The sequence below is a fragment of the Leguminivora glycinivorella genome, chromosome 24 (assembly GCF_023078275.1).
Source record: "Leguminivora glycinivorella isolate SPB_JAAS2020 chromosome 24, LegGlyc_1.1, whole genome shotgun sequence".
Taxonomy (NCBI): domain Eukaryota; kingdom Metazoa; phylum Arthropoda; class Insecta; order Lepidoptera; family Tortricidae; genus Leguminivora; species Leguminivora glycinivorella.
In genome coordinates this window covers 12,024,407-12,040,427 of record NC_062994.1, presented here as the reverse complement: position 1 = coordinate 12,040,427, position 16,021 = coordinate 12,024,407, and the positions used below count along the sequence as shown (strand labels likewise).

Sequence of the window (16,021 nt, the reverse complement as noted above, 5' to 3'; positions counted from 1 at the left end):
AGTCCTCTCGAGTTGTTGCGCCCAAAAAGCGATACTTCCCAGCCCATTTTAAGGAACGTAAAGACAATATTTCATTGCATGTTTGAGAAAAATTGTTTTTTGTCTAATTGTAAAGCGGATCTACACATGAGCGTGCCATTTGAGTACTTTGGAAACATGACAAACTTATTCTGTTCAGATCTTTGATTAATAAAACTTTAATCAGAGGTTCAGATCCTCAATGTTCAGATCAGATCAGAATGACTCGTAAGTCGTAACTTTCAAATATTTGCCGGCCACCTGCCTATTGCAGTCAATATATGACCCGTTCACTCTTTGGTTATTTAGACACATGAAACAAGGTACCATTTGAAATGATAGCTTTCTTGCTGCAAAAGTATTGTATTGAAGGACGAAACGGGAGCTTTATTAAAAAAAATAAGCATATTCCTTGGATTTTTTTATTTATTTTTTTATACATCAAATATAAAAATCAACAGAAAAAAACAAAAACATAACTTCTAACTTCTACACGAAAGCATACTTTACAACTTTCTTAAACGGCACATACAAGGTTTTAGATTTATATAGAAGTACCCAAAATTCTGCATCAAAATTTTCGGTAACGGTATCGGTACCTATCTACCGGTATAATACCGGTACCTACAATAAAAATCAAATTGTAGGCACAATGATTTCTTATTAATCTATTAGTAACATTGAAAAATCGATGTTTGTTAAAAAATGGATGGATGTTATTAAAATGAATAGTTATTTGTTTTACAAAGGGGCAAAGTTGTTGTTTAACCGCACGTGCCAATATTGAACCGCGAGCGTAGCGAGTGGTTCAAAAAGTGGAATCTTGAGCGTGGCGAGGGTATCAAGGCACGAAGGTTAAACAAACTTTGCCACCGAGTGAAACACACAATTTTTACCACACCAACACGAACAAACTACCGACTATAAAACATCAAAATAAATCAAATCCGTCAATTTATTCAATATTTATGATTCAAAATCATCATTTGTAGGTAAAATCTAGCAGCCAGATTAAGACATCGAGTTAAAATTTGTATGAAATTGCTTTGCCCCCTTGTGGATAAAATGCGATTTTGCTATCTGTTTTCGAACAGCAAAGAAAGTCTTTACCAGTTGGTGTTGTGAAAATTATATGTTTACATAGTCATAAGTGTAAGTTTGTTTTTCTGTATGAGTTATAAAAATAGTGTTGTATTAATACTGTCTCTGTAAGCACTTAATCATAATCAGTCTAAGGATTTAAAATCAAATGATATTTAAAATTTCAGTAATAAGTAGATAGATAATCAATTAAATGAAGTAGGTGAAATAGGTACCAATATGGACAATTTGGCGCCAACTGGGCCCAGTAAAAATAAACGATATTATTTTGTAGGTACCTAATTCTGTATTGTCAATGGTTTCTTATTGTAAAATAAAGTATAGCAATACCATAACAATGTTTTTAAGGTTTGCGTGTTTTAACTTCAATAAAAACTTAACGTATACATAATCAACAAATAGGTCCGTAACAATTTTCAGACTTTTCGTCCAAAACATAATAATGTTGCGACTGAACATAATTATTTTCAAAGTAAGAATGCGATTTAAAAGTTAACACATGCATTAATGAATAATATTTACCTAAAGTCATGTTACACAAGGTCATAAGCAAAAGTTAACAGTACTAAATAAGCAGAATAAGTGATAGGTCTAAACTGGTAATCTGTGGGTCCTTTTAGGCCAGCACACAGAGAACCTCCTATAGAGTGGCAATTTTGTATATTTTGTTCGCGATACGAGTCACCAGTGCCAGGGGTGCGAGGAGCGGACGGGGAATGTGTTAAGCGCACTGTGATTGGCCGTTTCAAGGACGGCGGGCAGTCGCGCCAGATGAAAAGGGACAGAAGTATGACTGTCCCTCTACTGACGCGAAAGTGGCCAATGTAAGTTGACCTATGCCGGCTCTGAATAAATTATAAATATGACTTATTTGTGGAATGTAATGCCGTCTGTTTTTAAATTTGAGCTTCTTGTTACCTTTCCACACCATTTCACACTACAGGTGGACATCTTTAAGGCCTCAAAATACCCTTTTCCAATTTTTTAGTGCGAAAAACACGCGCTGCTTTCGGGTTTGTTACTTGGTCGATACTGATCGGGCACGGCGAGCGCCCGCGCTTATATCAGTGCAAATACTAGGAAGGCTGGCGACCGCGAGTCGTCTTGTAATGGATGTCTATAGGGGTTGGTCTGTGGGCCAGCAACAGACAGTCTAAAATTCATAATCTTACTAGAATCAGTTCGAGTGCACAGAGTTCCATACAATTTCGGGACTGTCCACACAACACACACTCTTATTTTTAGGGTTCCGTAGTCAACTAGGAACCCTTATAGTTTCGCCATGTCTGTCTGTCTGTCCGTCCGTCCGTCCGTCCGTCCGTCCGTCCGCGGATAATCTCAGTAACCGTTAGCACTAGAAAGCTGAAATTTGGTACCAATATGTATTTCAATCACGCCAACAAATTGCAAAAATAAAAAATGGAAAAAAATGTTTTATTACCGCCCCTACATGTAAAGTGGGGGCTGATATTTTTTTTCATTCTAACCCCAACGTGTGATACATTGTTGGATAGGTATTAAAATATGAATAAGGGTTTCCTAAGATCGGTTTTTGATAATATTAATATTTTCCGAAATAATCGCTCCTAAAGGAAAAAGAAGTGCGTCCCCCCCCCTCTAACTTTTGAACCATATATTTAAAAAATATGAAAAAAATCACAAATGTACACCTTTATAAAGACTTTCTAGGAAAATTGTTTTGAACTTGATAGGTTCAGTAGTTTTTGAGAAAAATACGGAAAACTACGGAACCCTACACTGAGCGTGGCCCGACACGCTCTTGGCCGGTTTTTTTTTAAGATTATGAATTTTCAGATTGATCTGACCAATTGCATACAAGTCTTTTTTTAAGATTATGAATTTTAAGAATGTCTGTTGCCAGCCTTATACATAATTAGATATGCCTAAAATACTTAACCACACAATTAGATTTAGATAGAAGAAACAAGTTCATCTATTTGTATGGCGGCCGAGCGTGTCAGATTTTATACTGAAGTTGTTACTTGCCTGTGATTTTAAATATGACTCAAGCCCTCGAGTGTTCATAATTTTAGTGTTGCAATTAAATATCAGATAACGAGGCATTTTTAATGTTTTTGTTGACTTCAACTTACAAAAATCGACGCCCGAAAGCTGTAAGCTTCGTATAAAGACGGACAACTCAGTGGATTTTACTGAGTTCAATTGACACGCTAAGTAGATACGTTTGCTCGATCTATGGTATACCGGGTGCCCGGTAATTAATGGACAACCTTTTAACCACCAAGAGGGCACCTTATACTGGTCAAAAAAAGTCGACTTTAAGGTAGTATTAAAATTTTAAAAAGTGTGAAAATCTCGAAAACCAAGCGACTTTTACTATACCTTAAAGCCAATTTTCTGGACCAGTATAAGGTGCCCTCTTGGTGGTTAAAAGGTTGTCCATTAATTACCGGGCACCCTGTATATATGACAATCTGTGTACTTAACAATATGGCGAGGTAGCACTGAACTTACATAAATATGAGTGTGTTTAGTAAAACGTTCCACTTTGTCGGTTACCATTAAGGCGAGATTTACTTGAATCTTTATATGAATAAACTGACAAAGCGGCTTTATAGCAATCGCCAGTGGGACATTGCACTTTGTCGATTCACACTCACATATCAGGTACCTAGTGAACCTACATAGAAATTATTCATATAATACTGAATTGAGCTCTATCTATACCACAGTACAATGAGAAATTTTCATCACTAATATACTTGAAAGATTTCTCGTCTACACTTACAATAAATATTACAAAAGTGTTAGACTCCTGTTTGTAAGAAACTTTCCAAAATTTAGTATCTAATCCCACATTATAAATTTCAAATTTACGAAATACTTTCTTAGTATCTAACGGAATGTAGCTGTTTATTTTAATAAGCATCTCGCGATTTTTCTTTACTAATTCTTTAGTTACGATTTCTAAATCTAAGTTGGCATCACTGATCACTTTTTTTACCCAGGCAACATCGTCGTCGTCATGGCAACTGTATATCAGGCCGCCATTTTGTGCGCCATGACATTTGAGTAGCGGTAGAAATCCACCAGATTTATCTAGTTCTTCACCCATTAAAGTTTGTACTTCTCTTATAATATCTTCGGTCATTATCTCGTCAGGATTCTTTGGTTTAATTATCACTACATTTTCATCACTTTCCATGTAAATTTTAGTTTTTTTGGGACCAAACTCTTGTGAGCATATTGAATTACTGTGAGATCTTTTACCACTTAAATTAGAGTCATCATTTTCTTGCTTTATTATCAAACTATCAGTATCTGCCATCGTCATTTCTAAATCATTACCACACTCATGAGTGTAATTTTCTTTTTTTACATATTTGGCGACATCTATCTCTGAATTTAATACCATCTCTAAATCCTGTATGTCTTTATCAAAATCAGACAGACCATTTATAATATTATTATTATCATATTCATAATCAGTCTTTTCCTTCTTAATTTCTTCAATATTCATCAATATATCATTTTCCTTATTTTTATTAGGTTCTATGTCATCATTAGCTTCAATCTTAATCTCCGATACTTTAATTATAGTTTCGCTAGTCAAATAATCCCTTTGAATGTTACTAGTTTTATTTTTAGCATTATCAGTTTCTAAAATAGTTCTTTCAGAATTGTTTTTGTCAGATTTTTTCGTCAGAAAATCATCTTTATTATTATTAAGATCCATGTCGATATTTTCTTTAGTTTTGTGTTTTGGCGCATATTCGGTTGTCTCAATAAATCTTTCTTCTACTCTATTACTGCCAGCAGAATTTTTATTTACTATATTACCTTTAATCTTTCCGTCAATATTAGCGCTAGCTGTATCTTTCAGATTATTTGTCTCAATCCCATTTGAACGATCATCATTTAATTCTTTTGGCGTATCCTTTTCATGGGGCTCCTTTTTATCATTCACTTTAACATCTTGGTTGCTATTGACTGATTTCACATTTTTGTCTTTATTTTTATCAGTGATTTTGAATTTCACGAAATTAGTGGGCAAACTGATTTCCTTAACCATTTTCGTCCGTGTGAGTACGAATTTTCTGTAACAATCACCATAATAAATACGATACAAGTGACATTTTCGTTTTACTATTAATTAAGTTCATGTAGTATATCTGAGACCTTGCGAAAGTTGCAAACTATATGATATTGTCGTTTTAAAAATTACAGTAAATTAAAGAAGTCCAATCTTAAACGAATACATTCGCATTTCGCAACCATCAAACCCTCAAATTATCCTCATACAACCCACATGCACAAATTCGTTATGCAAAAAATATAGCATAGCTTTAAACATCGGCTCAGCTCGGCGGCTGGGAAAAAAATATTCAAAAACATTTTTTTTTCTATCAGTAGTGAAGCGAAGGTTCGGTTTCGGCCAAAAAACGGCCGAATCTTTCGGCTGGGCCGAAACTTACAAAATTAGGGTTTAGTTAAAATGAGTATAAAAGCGATCTTATAGATTTTTTGGCGATTTAAACAAATCTTATAAAGTTTCGGTTTCGACCGAAACTAGAGCCAAAGTTTCGGTTTCGGCCAGAAAACATGTTACGATCGGACACTACTTATCAGGCCCTTTAGCACAACTTGCCTTGTCACGCGCAAGTCCATACATCAAGCGCGACTACAAGTATGGACAAGTTGTGCTAGAGGGGCAGTAGTTATACTCACGGAGTGGTGTTGAACTCAATAGCAAGTACAGCTTCATCTTCGGACAAAGTTTCTAGCATGGCCTTGTACATCGGCTCCTCAACACCGTACAGGCTGAGACAGGTGTCTCTCTTGTTGAGGTGCACTATTGCCGTGCGGATGAATATTGTTACAAACTCCGGGATGCCACCGTGTTCGTACCTGGGGATTAAAAATACAAGAAAATGTCCTGTAAACTAGGGTTAGGTTGATCTGTGTAAGGTCCCCCAATATTTATTATTATTATAACATGACTACAAAATTAAAATTTTGAAAAAACACCCGACCGCGACATAGTAGACCGATTTTCATGAAACATGGCTAAGAACACTTCTGACTAACACAGCTTTCAGACAAAAAAAACTAAATCCAAATCGGTTCATCCGTTCGGGAGCTACGATGCCACAGACAGACACACACACACACACACACACACACACAGACAGACACGTCAAACTTATAACACGCCGTCGTTTTTGCGTCGGGGGTTAAAAAATGTCCTGTAAACTAAAAGATACAGGGTGAAATAAGTCCGGATAATGTAATATAAATCAGTACAGATAATGTTTATTTTACGCACTAGTGCAAGAGGTTCATTTTTTGTCAAATCGAAACCATGGATCCAGGGGGGGCATGGGGGTTATGACCCCCCCCTGGAGCCTAAGTTAGCCATACAAATAGACCACGTGACCCCCCCTGGGGCCCCGGGCCTTTACTACGTGACCCCCCCCCCCCTTGGGCACGAAGCTGGATCCGCGCTTGATCGAAACTTCGAAGGGTCATCTGTACTGAAAATCGTCGTAAGATACACGTGCGAAAAGAGATTTCGTAACTCGTGTCGATTTAAATTTGTCGCCACTCGGTTCGAACTTCTCTTTTTCGCACTTCTATCGTAATGTGCTATATTAACTTACATGGTAGGCATTACTTACTTGAATGTGATCTGATCCCACCAATCCCAGCTAAGCGCTTCGGCTAGTTTAGTTAGAAATAGCAACCGGAGCGCCCTCTTTCTGACATTCTGAAATATAATTCATATTAAAACCGAAATAAATTACACATATGAAAGAAAAAGTGACCAAGGCCTCCAGTGCCTGAGGCTGGAATCGAACCAGCGTACCCTGCAATCGCGGCAGATGCCTATTTCCGCTCGGTCACCCAGGTCACAGCTGCTGAGGTCGAAATTATCTCTCATATGAGTAATCTATACAAGGACTCGTAGCGCCCTCTGACCATCCCTAGGGTAGAACGATATGGTTCTTGCCCCCCATGTGAACCAAACTCAGGTTGATTTAGCAGCGCCATCTCTCGAGGTGTGTTGACATAATGAAATACATTGTATCAGCCATATAAACCACAATTACCTACCTGTGGCGTAGCCGGCACTTCCATTTGAGCGACATCTATATGTGGATATATGTTGGCGACATCCGCCCTTGATATGACCAGTTCCACGTCCGCTTTACAAGCTTGGGGGCGGGTTGTAACGGGGGGAGTGGGGGGATTTTGGATTTTGGTATTTTGATGATCCCTCGCAGTGGGCGGTCGACTAGTTTCTGTAGGGTTATTGTTCTGTGGAATAAAGTTTCATTACTGACATTAACAATAGTTATTTGTTATGCAAGGGTGCAAAGTTGTATTAACGCCGAGTGTGGAATTGAAAAACGAGCAAGTGAAAGGATTCTATAGTTGTACCACGAGCGAAGCGAGTGGTTCGAGAATAGAATCCTAAACTTGCGAGTTTTTTAAAGTAAAATACATTTGCACCCGAGTGTAACACAAAACTTTTCCCATCACTATAGCGAGGAAAGTATAACGCAAAAAACGCGTTTATCACTGCTTCCAGTAGTTCCACAGGTGGTAAATCATCGTCATCACTAGATTCACTCACTTTTATCAATTTTAAAGCAGTTAATTTTACTTTATTCAAGGTCAAATTACTTTACTCACTAGTGGATAAAATGAGTTTTTACCCGCTGGTATTAAAGGACAAAACACGTGTTTCCGAGCTAGTGAGGGGAAAAAACATATAAGGTACAAAGGGACCATTTCGACTGAGGGGCAATTTCAACTATTTTCTCCATTTTTTACAAATTTTGCGTTATTAAATAGTGTCCACAGGTCATATATGGCACGCGTGTTTAGTGGATGCATATGGAACCCAAGTAAATAATGTAAAACATGAAAAAAAAAACGTGAATCAGTTGAAATTGCTCCCCAATCGAAATTGCCCGCCTGTACCTTAATTAGTGATGTGTAAGTTGCGGAAACTTTCCAAAAAAAATCTTAAATTTTTTGATAAATTCACGAAAGTTTCACGAAAAATAAAGGGAATTTAAATTTATGAAATGGAAAGTTTCCATCCATACAAAAGGCTAGTTTCCTATGCTTAAAATAAAATATTTTATTCAATGCACGAAATAAAGCACCCCATAATTAGAAGAAAAATATGGACAGTAGTTATGTTTAAACACAATTTCTATTTAATAAGTCACAGAGAAAGATATAAAGTAAATGAATTGTCCGTGACGTCACTCCTCAGTATTTCATAGTAATTCCATATTAACAAATTGTTTTGACAGTTCTTAAAAAGAAGCTAATTTGACTAGTAGGAAACTAGCCTATTGTCAATACAAAGAATGGAAAGTTTCCGAAGTTTTCCTATGTGAAAATTTCAGAAATTTGGAATCTTTCCAGAAATTTGTGATGTACCTTAATTATTGTTCAAGCTGAACCTGAGACTCTAGTTTTCGCTAGGTTAAGTTCGCCCACTTACTTGAGATCTTGTGAGAGTTCTCCTTTAAGCTCCACAGTAGGGTAGTCGGCTAGCCTGCTATACATTTTAGCTATAAGTTCGTTTTCCTTTTCAGTCAGTGACATTTTGCGACGACGGTTCACAGATGTTAGAAGATTGTTGAGGAACTTTTGCTCTTTTTTTACTAGCGGTTCCTGGGAATAGAAGTAGTAGTAGTAGTAAAACCACAGAACTTTATTTATTCTATAACAAGTTCATCTATTTGTATAGGGGCCGAGCGTGTCAAATTTTGTACTGAAGTTGTTTCTTGCCTGTAATTTTAAATATGTCTCAGGCTCTTGATTGTTCATAATTTTTGTGTTGTTGCAATTGAATATCACGTAACGAGGCATTTTTTATGTTTTGATTGACTTCAACTTACAAAAATTGACGCCCGAAAGCTGCAAGCTGCGATTAAAGACGGACAACTCAGTGGATTTCACTGAGTTCATTTGACACGCTAAGTAGATACGTTTGCTTGATCTATGGTATATATGACATCTGTGAGTAAAACACTTTGTTGTACCAGGAAATAATACAACACACAAGAAAAAGAGCTTATCACTAGTACAAAGGCGAACTTATCCCTTTAAGGGATTTCTTCCAGTTAATCATTGAGCAATTGAAGACTAGACAAGTGATATTGACTGACACTATACACCGTGTATTCATGACACCATTTAGAAACTATAATGTCATGTGAACTTTTCTGGTTATCAGTAAATTTCAGAGTTATTATCAATTGAAAAAAAAAAAATGTTTTCTTATTGTTATTCTTTAGAAATGGCCTTTTTAACGGCGTTGATGCCATTATGGAGAATAGTCTCACTATCCTCATTTTAGATGTCCAAAAGTGACCAGTAAATTTTTCAAATTTGAGGTTTTTAGAAAAAAAAAACGGTAAAACTTATTTTAAGTGCCATTTTTAAGAAAAACTTGTACATTTCATGTGATAATATATATATATATATATATAGCAATTTATATATATATATATATATATATATAAATTGCCGCAATTCCTCATCTGTACAGTCAACCAATTACCCTAGGCCACTGTAGAACTATGTCACAGTGACGTTATAAATCAGATTGTAAGAAATGTCTTACTGCTTGTCATTTTGACATGGTTGTAGAGTGGCCCAGCGTTCAAATGAGGAGGCACACTCAAAGGTTATGACTAAAGATCGTTATCAAGGTGCACTTTTCGTGGCAAATGGTACGGTTGACAAAAAAAAACAAATACGTACATTTAATTATTCACTTTGTAGTTAACTACAAAATAAATACTTATCTTATTTATTTATTTATTTATTAGTAAAAACATGTTTACATGACATTACAGTAAAACCAATGCGTCACGAAACTTAGATAACATAAAAGAAAAAAAAACAGTTTATAAGAACATGAAAAAAAAAACAAACAATAAAGTTTAAAACTAAACAATTGATTTGGGCGATTTGGGGATCTTCTTAGGATTACACCTCTACGGTACAAAGCCTTTTCCAACAACTATATATTTTTAAAACAATATACGTCAAATTATATTAATTATGTCATAAGAATACATTACGCGAAGTGAATCAAAATATTCAAATGCACTCTAGATACGACTACGTAGAATTGTTATTCAAGTAGTTGAAGTCAAAAGTAGTGCACGAAGTAAGACGAGCACGGAGGAGTGTAATAAAGTGCACGAATAATCCCAGTATCGTCATTCACAGTATGGATTTGACACAATACCCAAATTTTTAACAACCTTCCTGTAACTTCTGTCAATGTAGAAAGGTAATTTAAAATGATTTTTTCTAATCGACGTGACGTATATATTTTATAATTTGTTAAGTATATATAATGTTTTAAATACTTGTGTATTTGTTTTTTTGCCAACCATCCTTTGCCATTGCCACCAATACAGCACGCTGATAACGATCTTTAGTTATGACAGATGGCGCCACCCTATTAGTCCATACGTGAGAGCGAGAAGATATGTTTTTTCTCTCTCTCACATAATATGAATAACAGTGACATGCTTAGACACTTGCACAGGCACCGCCTTTCGGGATAAAATGTCAGTGTGCCTCCTCATTGGTTGACTGTACATGACATTTTTCTGGCCTCAGATATCATCATTATCCTCTTTGCGTTATCCCGGCATTTTGCCACGGCTCATGGGACCCTGGGGTCCGCTTTGACAACTAATCCCAAGATTCTGGCGTAGGCACTAGTTTTTCACGAAAGCGACTGCCATCTGACCTTCCAACCCGAAGGGTAAACTAGGCCTTATTGGAATTAGTCCGGTTTCCTCACGATGTTTTCCTTCACCGTAAAGCGACTGGCAAATATCAAATGACTTTTCGCACATAAATTCCGAAAGGCTCATTGGTGCGAGCTGGGGTTCGAACCTCCGGAACGAAAGTCGCAAGTACTTACCGCTAGGCTACCAGCGCTCTTTTTGGCCTCAGATATGCGTGGCTAAAATATGTCGAGTTTCTCAGATTCACCGTGTATAGATCTACCCTACTCACCTTAAACACAATATCTTTCTTCCAGTCGTCATGTAGGAGGAAATCCAGTAAATTATGTATCAACATCTGCCGGAAATCGATCGGTTTCCGAGGAACTATCTTAGGAGGGGGCACATGGCCTAACCCGCCCCGTTTAGGCTGTAAACAAAGAATTAAACTACATTTTATGTAAATAAAAAATGTTTACAAAAAAAAAATGGGCCACAGCAAATGAGTACTGAGATCGATCTATAGCATAAGTCTACTGTTAAAGTGTTACCGGTATTTCTTCATCAATACCGGTATAAATAGTATCGGTACCGTGAATACCGGTATCTCACCTGGTCGATGTTAGACATGACGGGCTCCGCGATGGCGTTACTACGTGCTCCTAATGCTCCGTGCATGCGCAATGCATCCTATAATAACCTAACCACAAAATTAAAATTAAAAAAAAAAAACCCCCGACCGCGACATAGTGGACCGATTTTCATAAAACATGGCTAATAACACTCCCGACTAACTCAGCTTTTAGACAAAAAAAACTAAATCAAAATCGGTTCATCCGTTCGGGAGCTACGATGCCCCAGACAGACACACACACAGACAGACAAACAGACAGACGGACAGACAGACAGACACGTCAAACTTATAACACCCCTTCGTTTTTGCGTCGGGGGTTAAAAATACTAGTACCGGTATCAGTACACACCTAGTCGATAAGGCATGACTGGCTCATGATCACCGTTCCGCCCTTTCATCGTAGGATAAAAGGCTGATAGCAGTGTCCTATAACAATACCGGTACCATCCCGGTATCAGTACCCACCTGACAGATATTAGACATGACTGGCTCAATGATCTGCATTCCGCCTTTTCATCCTATTACTGCACCCATGCGATTAAACTGCACGAGGCCATGCGCTTGGCGAGGAACAGACGCCTATGGAGAGACCTAGTCTTCAACAGAATGACATGATGTCACGATCCTCAGCATTGAGGGAACGACTAAAGAAGAAGTGTCGTGTAACAATACCGGTACCGGTACCGGGTAACGGTATCAGTACTCACCTGGTCGATGTTAGGCATGACTGGTTCCATGATACCATCGCCACGAACTCCTAATGCTCCGCCCTGCCAGCCCATTAGCATCATCATTCTATAACAAACAATGTTACGGTGTTCAAATACATCTTAATTCACGGTTAAGGAAGTTACGAAGGATGCGTCTTGACATCTTTCGAAAAGATTGGCCAAACATTGCCTTAGACCGAGAAACGTGAAAGAGAGAGAGGCCTTTGCCCAGCAGTGGCGCTGAAAGTGCCGCCCACCCCCTCTCGGTTACCTCACAGTTACCGCCTGTCAAAAACGCGAACAGCCAACATGTCATATCTCACTCATACAAGCATGGTACGCGTTCACCTACACGAGCTTAGACAGTGTGCTAGGAACGCGCCTCTTTCATATATTTGATCCCCAGTGTCTGAGGTGTGACAAGGTTAACAAATAAATCGTCACTTTATTTTTAAAATCTCGTATCTCACGCTGTTCCTCAAAATTAAAACGCAGTAAGTCTATATGCATTCCATACATACATACTACAATTTTCTTTTGATTGACAGACGAAGTTTTTTCAAAAGTAGTGACGAAATGCTAAATGAGTTGTATGAATCCAATAAGATCATGATTTGTGAGAGTAAAGTTTCGAAATAACCTAGTAAAAGGCGTAAACTACTCAATAAATAACGTCATCATCATCATCGTATCAGTCGAAAGACGTCCACTGCTGGACATAGGCCTCCCCCAAAGATTGCCACAATGACCTGTCCTGCGCCACCCGCATCCAGCGGACTCTTGCGGCCTTCACCAGGTCACAGTCCACCTTGAGGGGGGCCTACCCACGTTTCGCCTAAATAACGTACCTCATCCCAATATCGCTCTCAACTGGCGTAGCTAAGTCTTCCAGCAGCTTCGCAGTTCGCCTGTTCATACTTCGCCCGCGCTCTGGTTTTTGCTTTGGTGCGTCGTCTGTAGTCACGGTAAGGTCTATGGTATCTGTGGTTTTACCGCCTTTTTCGAACTGTATCCTACAAGGAGATTTTTATCTGTAATAAGTTTCTTTGCAAAAATTTAATTTTTGGAACATGCTTTTATCGCCGTCTGTACTTTTCTTTCAACAGTCATCTTTTTTTTTTTAATTTATTTATTTACAGGTAACATACATTTTACATTTTTAAAGTTCCTCGCCAAACTGCTCATGCAGTTTGTTGGCGAGACAGCGCTCTTTTTTTTACAAAGCTATGTACCGTTCTTAAGTTGCTATTAATTCTAAATAATTCTTACTCTAAATCTGCTGCTTTCCGAGGCGTTTCTAAAAACCCTGTACTCGATGGGGATACGAATACGACCACCTTTCTGCTCCATCATCAGATCAGCTCAATGATAACATAATATTGCATTGTCACGTGATTTACATATGTGTGCAAAATTTCAGCTCAATCAGAAACCGGGAAGTGGGTCAAATTTAGCTTCTACGTTTTTGACCCACACTAACATACTAACAAGGCAATACTCACGTATGACCAATTATTCTTGTCAGTAGCAAGAAATCCTAGACGCGAAATGTTAAATTTCGCTTAGTATTGATCAAAGAGGATCGAGTATATAGAGAATTACTGTCAAAGTAAAACGTGCAATCTCAGTGCATAGACTGCCATCTCTCGACACAGGCTTAAAACTTTAGAACCTCCGTTTTGACAATTTGGCCCATATTCTTAGCTTGATATGTGTTAAAATGTCAAATATTAATATTAACGCCATCTAGCCGAGCGTACCCCAAAGGTGTATCGCCATCTAGTTCACCGTACCTTTTTCTGTATGGTTTTGAGGTACGTTTTTTTCTTAGACTTTATCGGTCTATACGGAGTTATATAAGTCTTTGGTATTGATCGATACGAGCACGACAGGAATGGATAAGAGAAGTATGTATCGTAAACTAAAGCATAAAAGAGAGAATAACCGTGAGGACTCCTTTAAGGGCCGTTACTGTAATTCATTTAGGAAAAGTTGACAATATAAAAATCTTAATTTTTCGGACTTATGTGCGAAATGTCATTTGATATTTGCCAGTCGCTTTTCGGTGAAGAAAAACATCGTGAGGAAACCGAACTAATTCCAATAAGGTCTAGTCACCCTTCGGGTTGGAAGGTCAGATGGCAGTCGCTTTCGTAAAACTAGTGCCTACGCCAAATCTTGGGATTAGTTGTCAAAGCTGAATCCAGGCTCCCATGAGTCGTGGCAAATGCCGGGATAACGCAAGGAGGATGATGATTGAACTCACAATCTGTCTCTACTCAAGGATCGGTCCGTCGTTTTCATCTGCCCCATCGATTTGCTTCTGGTTCCCGTTGCGACGCTAAAAATTACGAAAAAAAAAAACATTATTTGAAAAGGCTCATCAGGTCTTAACGGCGTTTCGAGGTTGACCATCTAAATTGTTCCTTCCAAATAAATAGTGATTAGGCTGTGGTATGAGCGCGGATAAATTTTTAACTATATAAATAATCAATCTGTGTAATAATGTCCTATAATATTTATTTATTTATTTATTTTATTTAAATAATATAAACAGAAATAAATATAATGTCTAGCAAAACATGCCACTAAAAAGTATTTCCTGCAAGTACCGGGATTTTACAAGTTGATTTCCCGGTTCCTTAATATCCCGGGAATTCCCGCTACTTTGGGTACCGGTATTTCCCGGGAGTAAGGGTACTGCCAATCGGAAAATAAATCTAATTGGAAAACTTACTTGGGCTGTACTTTTGGTGGCACTGGTGCTGGCGCAGCAAATTTTGGCGTTTTCTTTAATGTTATGCTTCTGAAACAAAAATAACAACATGGGTTTTGAATGGTACCTAATACATTATAAAATTATAAAAGTATATGCATATTAATTTGTAACAAAATACTTATGAAATAGCAAAAAAAAAATCTAAATTATGAACAGGGGGGCGATTTTTATCACTAAAATACCGGTTGAAATGGTGACTTGCTTATTATTTCAGTGTCAATTTTCTGAATTCGAACGCGTGAGAATAAAAAATCGGCTCCCAGATCGGGAATCAAGTAATATGTTTTTTTTTTAAGTTTTACATTTATGGGAATTTCATTGATACTGTGGTTGAGTCCACATAGCAACTCTCAGTAACACAGGTCGAATAAATCGCGAATTTGTATGATGTTGTAATTTCGGTACCACGGGTCGAAAACACCCAAAACTTAGTGGTACCGGTATTGAAATACAATACAATATTACCAAAGAGGATCGATAATTATAGAGAGTTACTGTTAAAGTAAAATGTGTAATCACAGTGCACAGATTGCCATCTCTTAACACAGGCTTAAAATGTTTGAACCTCAGTTTTGACAATTTGGCCCATATTCTTAGCTTGATATGTGTTAAAATGTCAAATATTAATATTAGCGCCATCTAGCCGAGCGTTCCCCAAAGGTGTAACGCCATCTAGGGACTCATCCATTAATTACGTCACACCAATTTCATGATTTTTTGACCCCTCCCTCCCCTCTTGTCACACTAAACTACACCCCCCCTAGTGTGACGTCACATTCAGATTAAAAATCACAAAAACACTTTGAAATTGTCTTAATAACCGCCACATTTCCCTATCTGTATCTCTGTATTAGGTATTAAGATTGAGATTCACGGACGTGAATTGTGTACCAAGTACGTAGTTATTTTGGCTGTTCAATGACCAGATTGGTGTTTGTTCGTGAAATGTATATTAACTCAGATATTGAAAATTTTTTGTATGTGATTCACAAACATGGACCTCCTCCCTCCCCCCCTGTTA

At 37.6% G+C, this 16,021-nt stretch overlaps 1 protein-coding gene across 1 annotated transcript in view; it reads right to left on the bottom strand.

Annotated features, from left to right (window-relative positions):
- Positions 1–3,462: 3,462 nt before the first annotated feature.
- Positions 3,463–16,021, bottom strand: part of LOC125238537 — a 40,812-nt gene continuing 28,253 nt past the window's right edge. Inside the window, exons 10-19 of the mRNA XM_048145871.1 lie at positions 14,959–15,027; positions 14,488–14,562; positions 13,070–13,234; positions 12,219–12,306; positions 11,170–11,307; positions 8,624–8,796; positions 7,216–7,419; positions 6,780–6,868; positions 5,830–6,009; positions 3,463–5,198 (exon numbers count right to left, since the gene is read on the bottom strand). Coding sequence (XP_048001828.1) covers positions 7,251–7,419; positions 8,624–8,796; positions 11,170–11,307; positions 12,219–12,306; positions 13,070–13,234; positions 14,488–14,562; positions 14,959–15,027 — 877 coding nt within the window. The 3' untranslated portion in view covers positions 3,463–5,198; positions 5,830–6,009; positions 6,780–6,868; positions 7,216–7,250. The remainder of the gene's footprint in view (positions 5,199–5,829; positions 6,010–6,779; positions 6,869–7,215; positions 7,420–8,623; positions 8,797–11,169; positions 11,308–12,218; positions 12,307–13,069; positions 13,235–14,487; positions 14,563–14,958; positions 15,028–16,021) is intronic.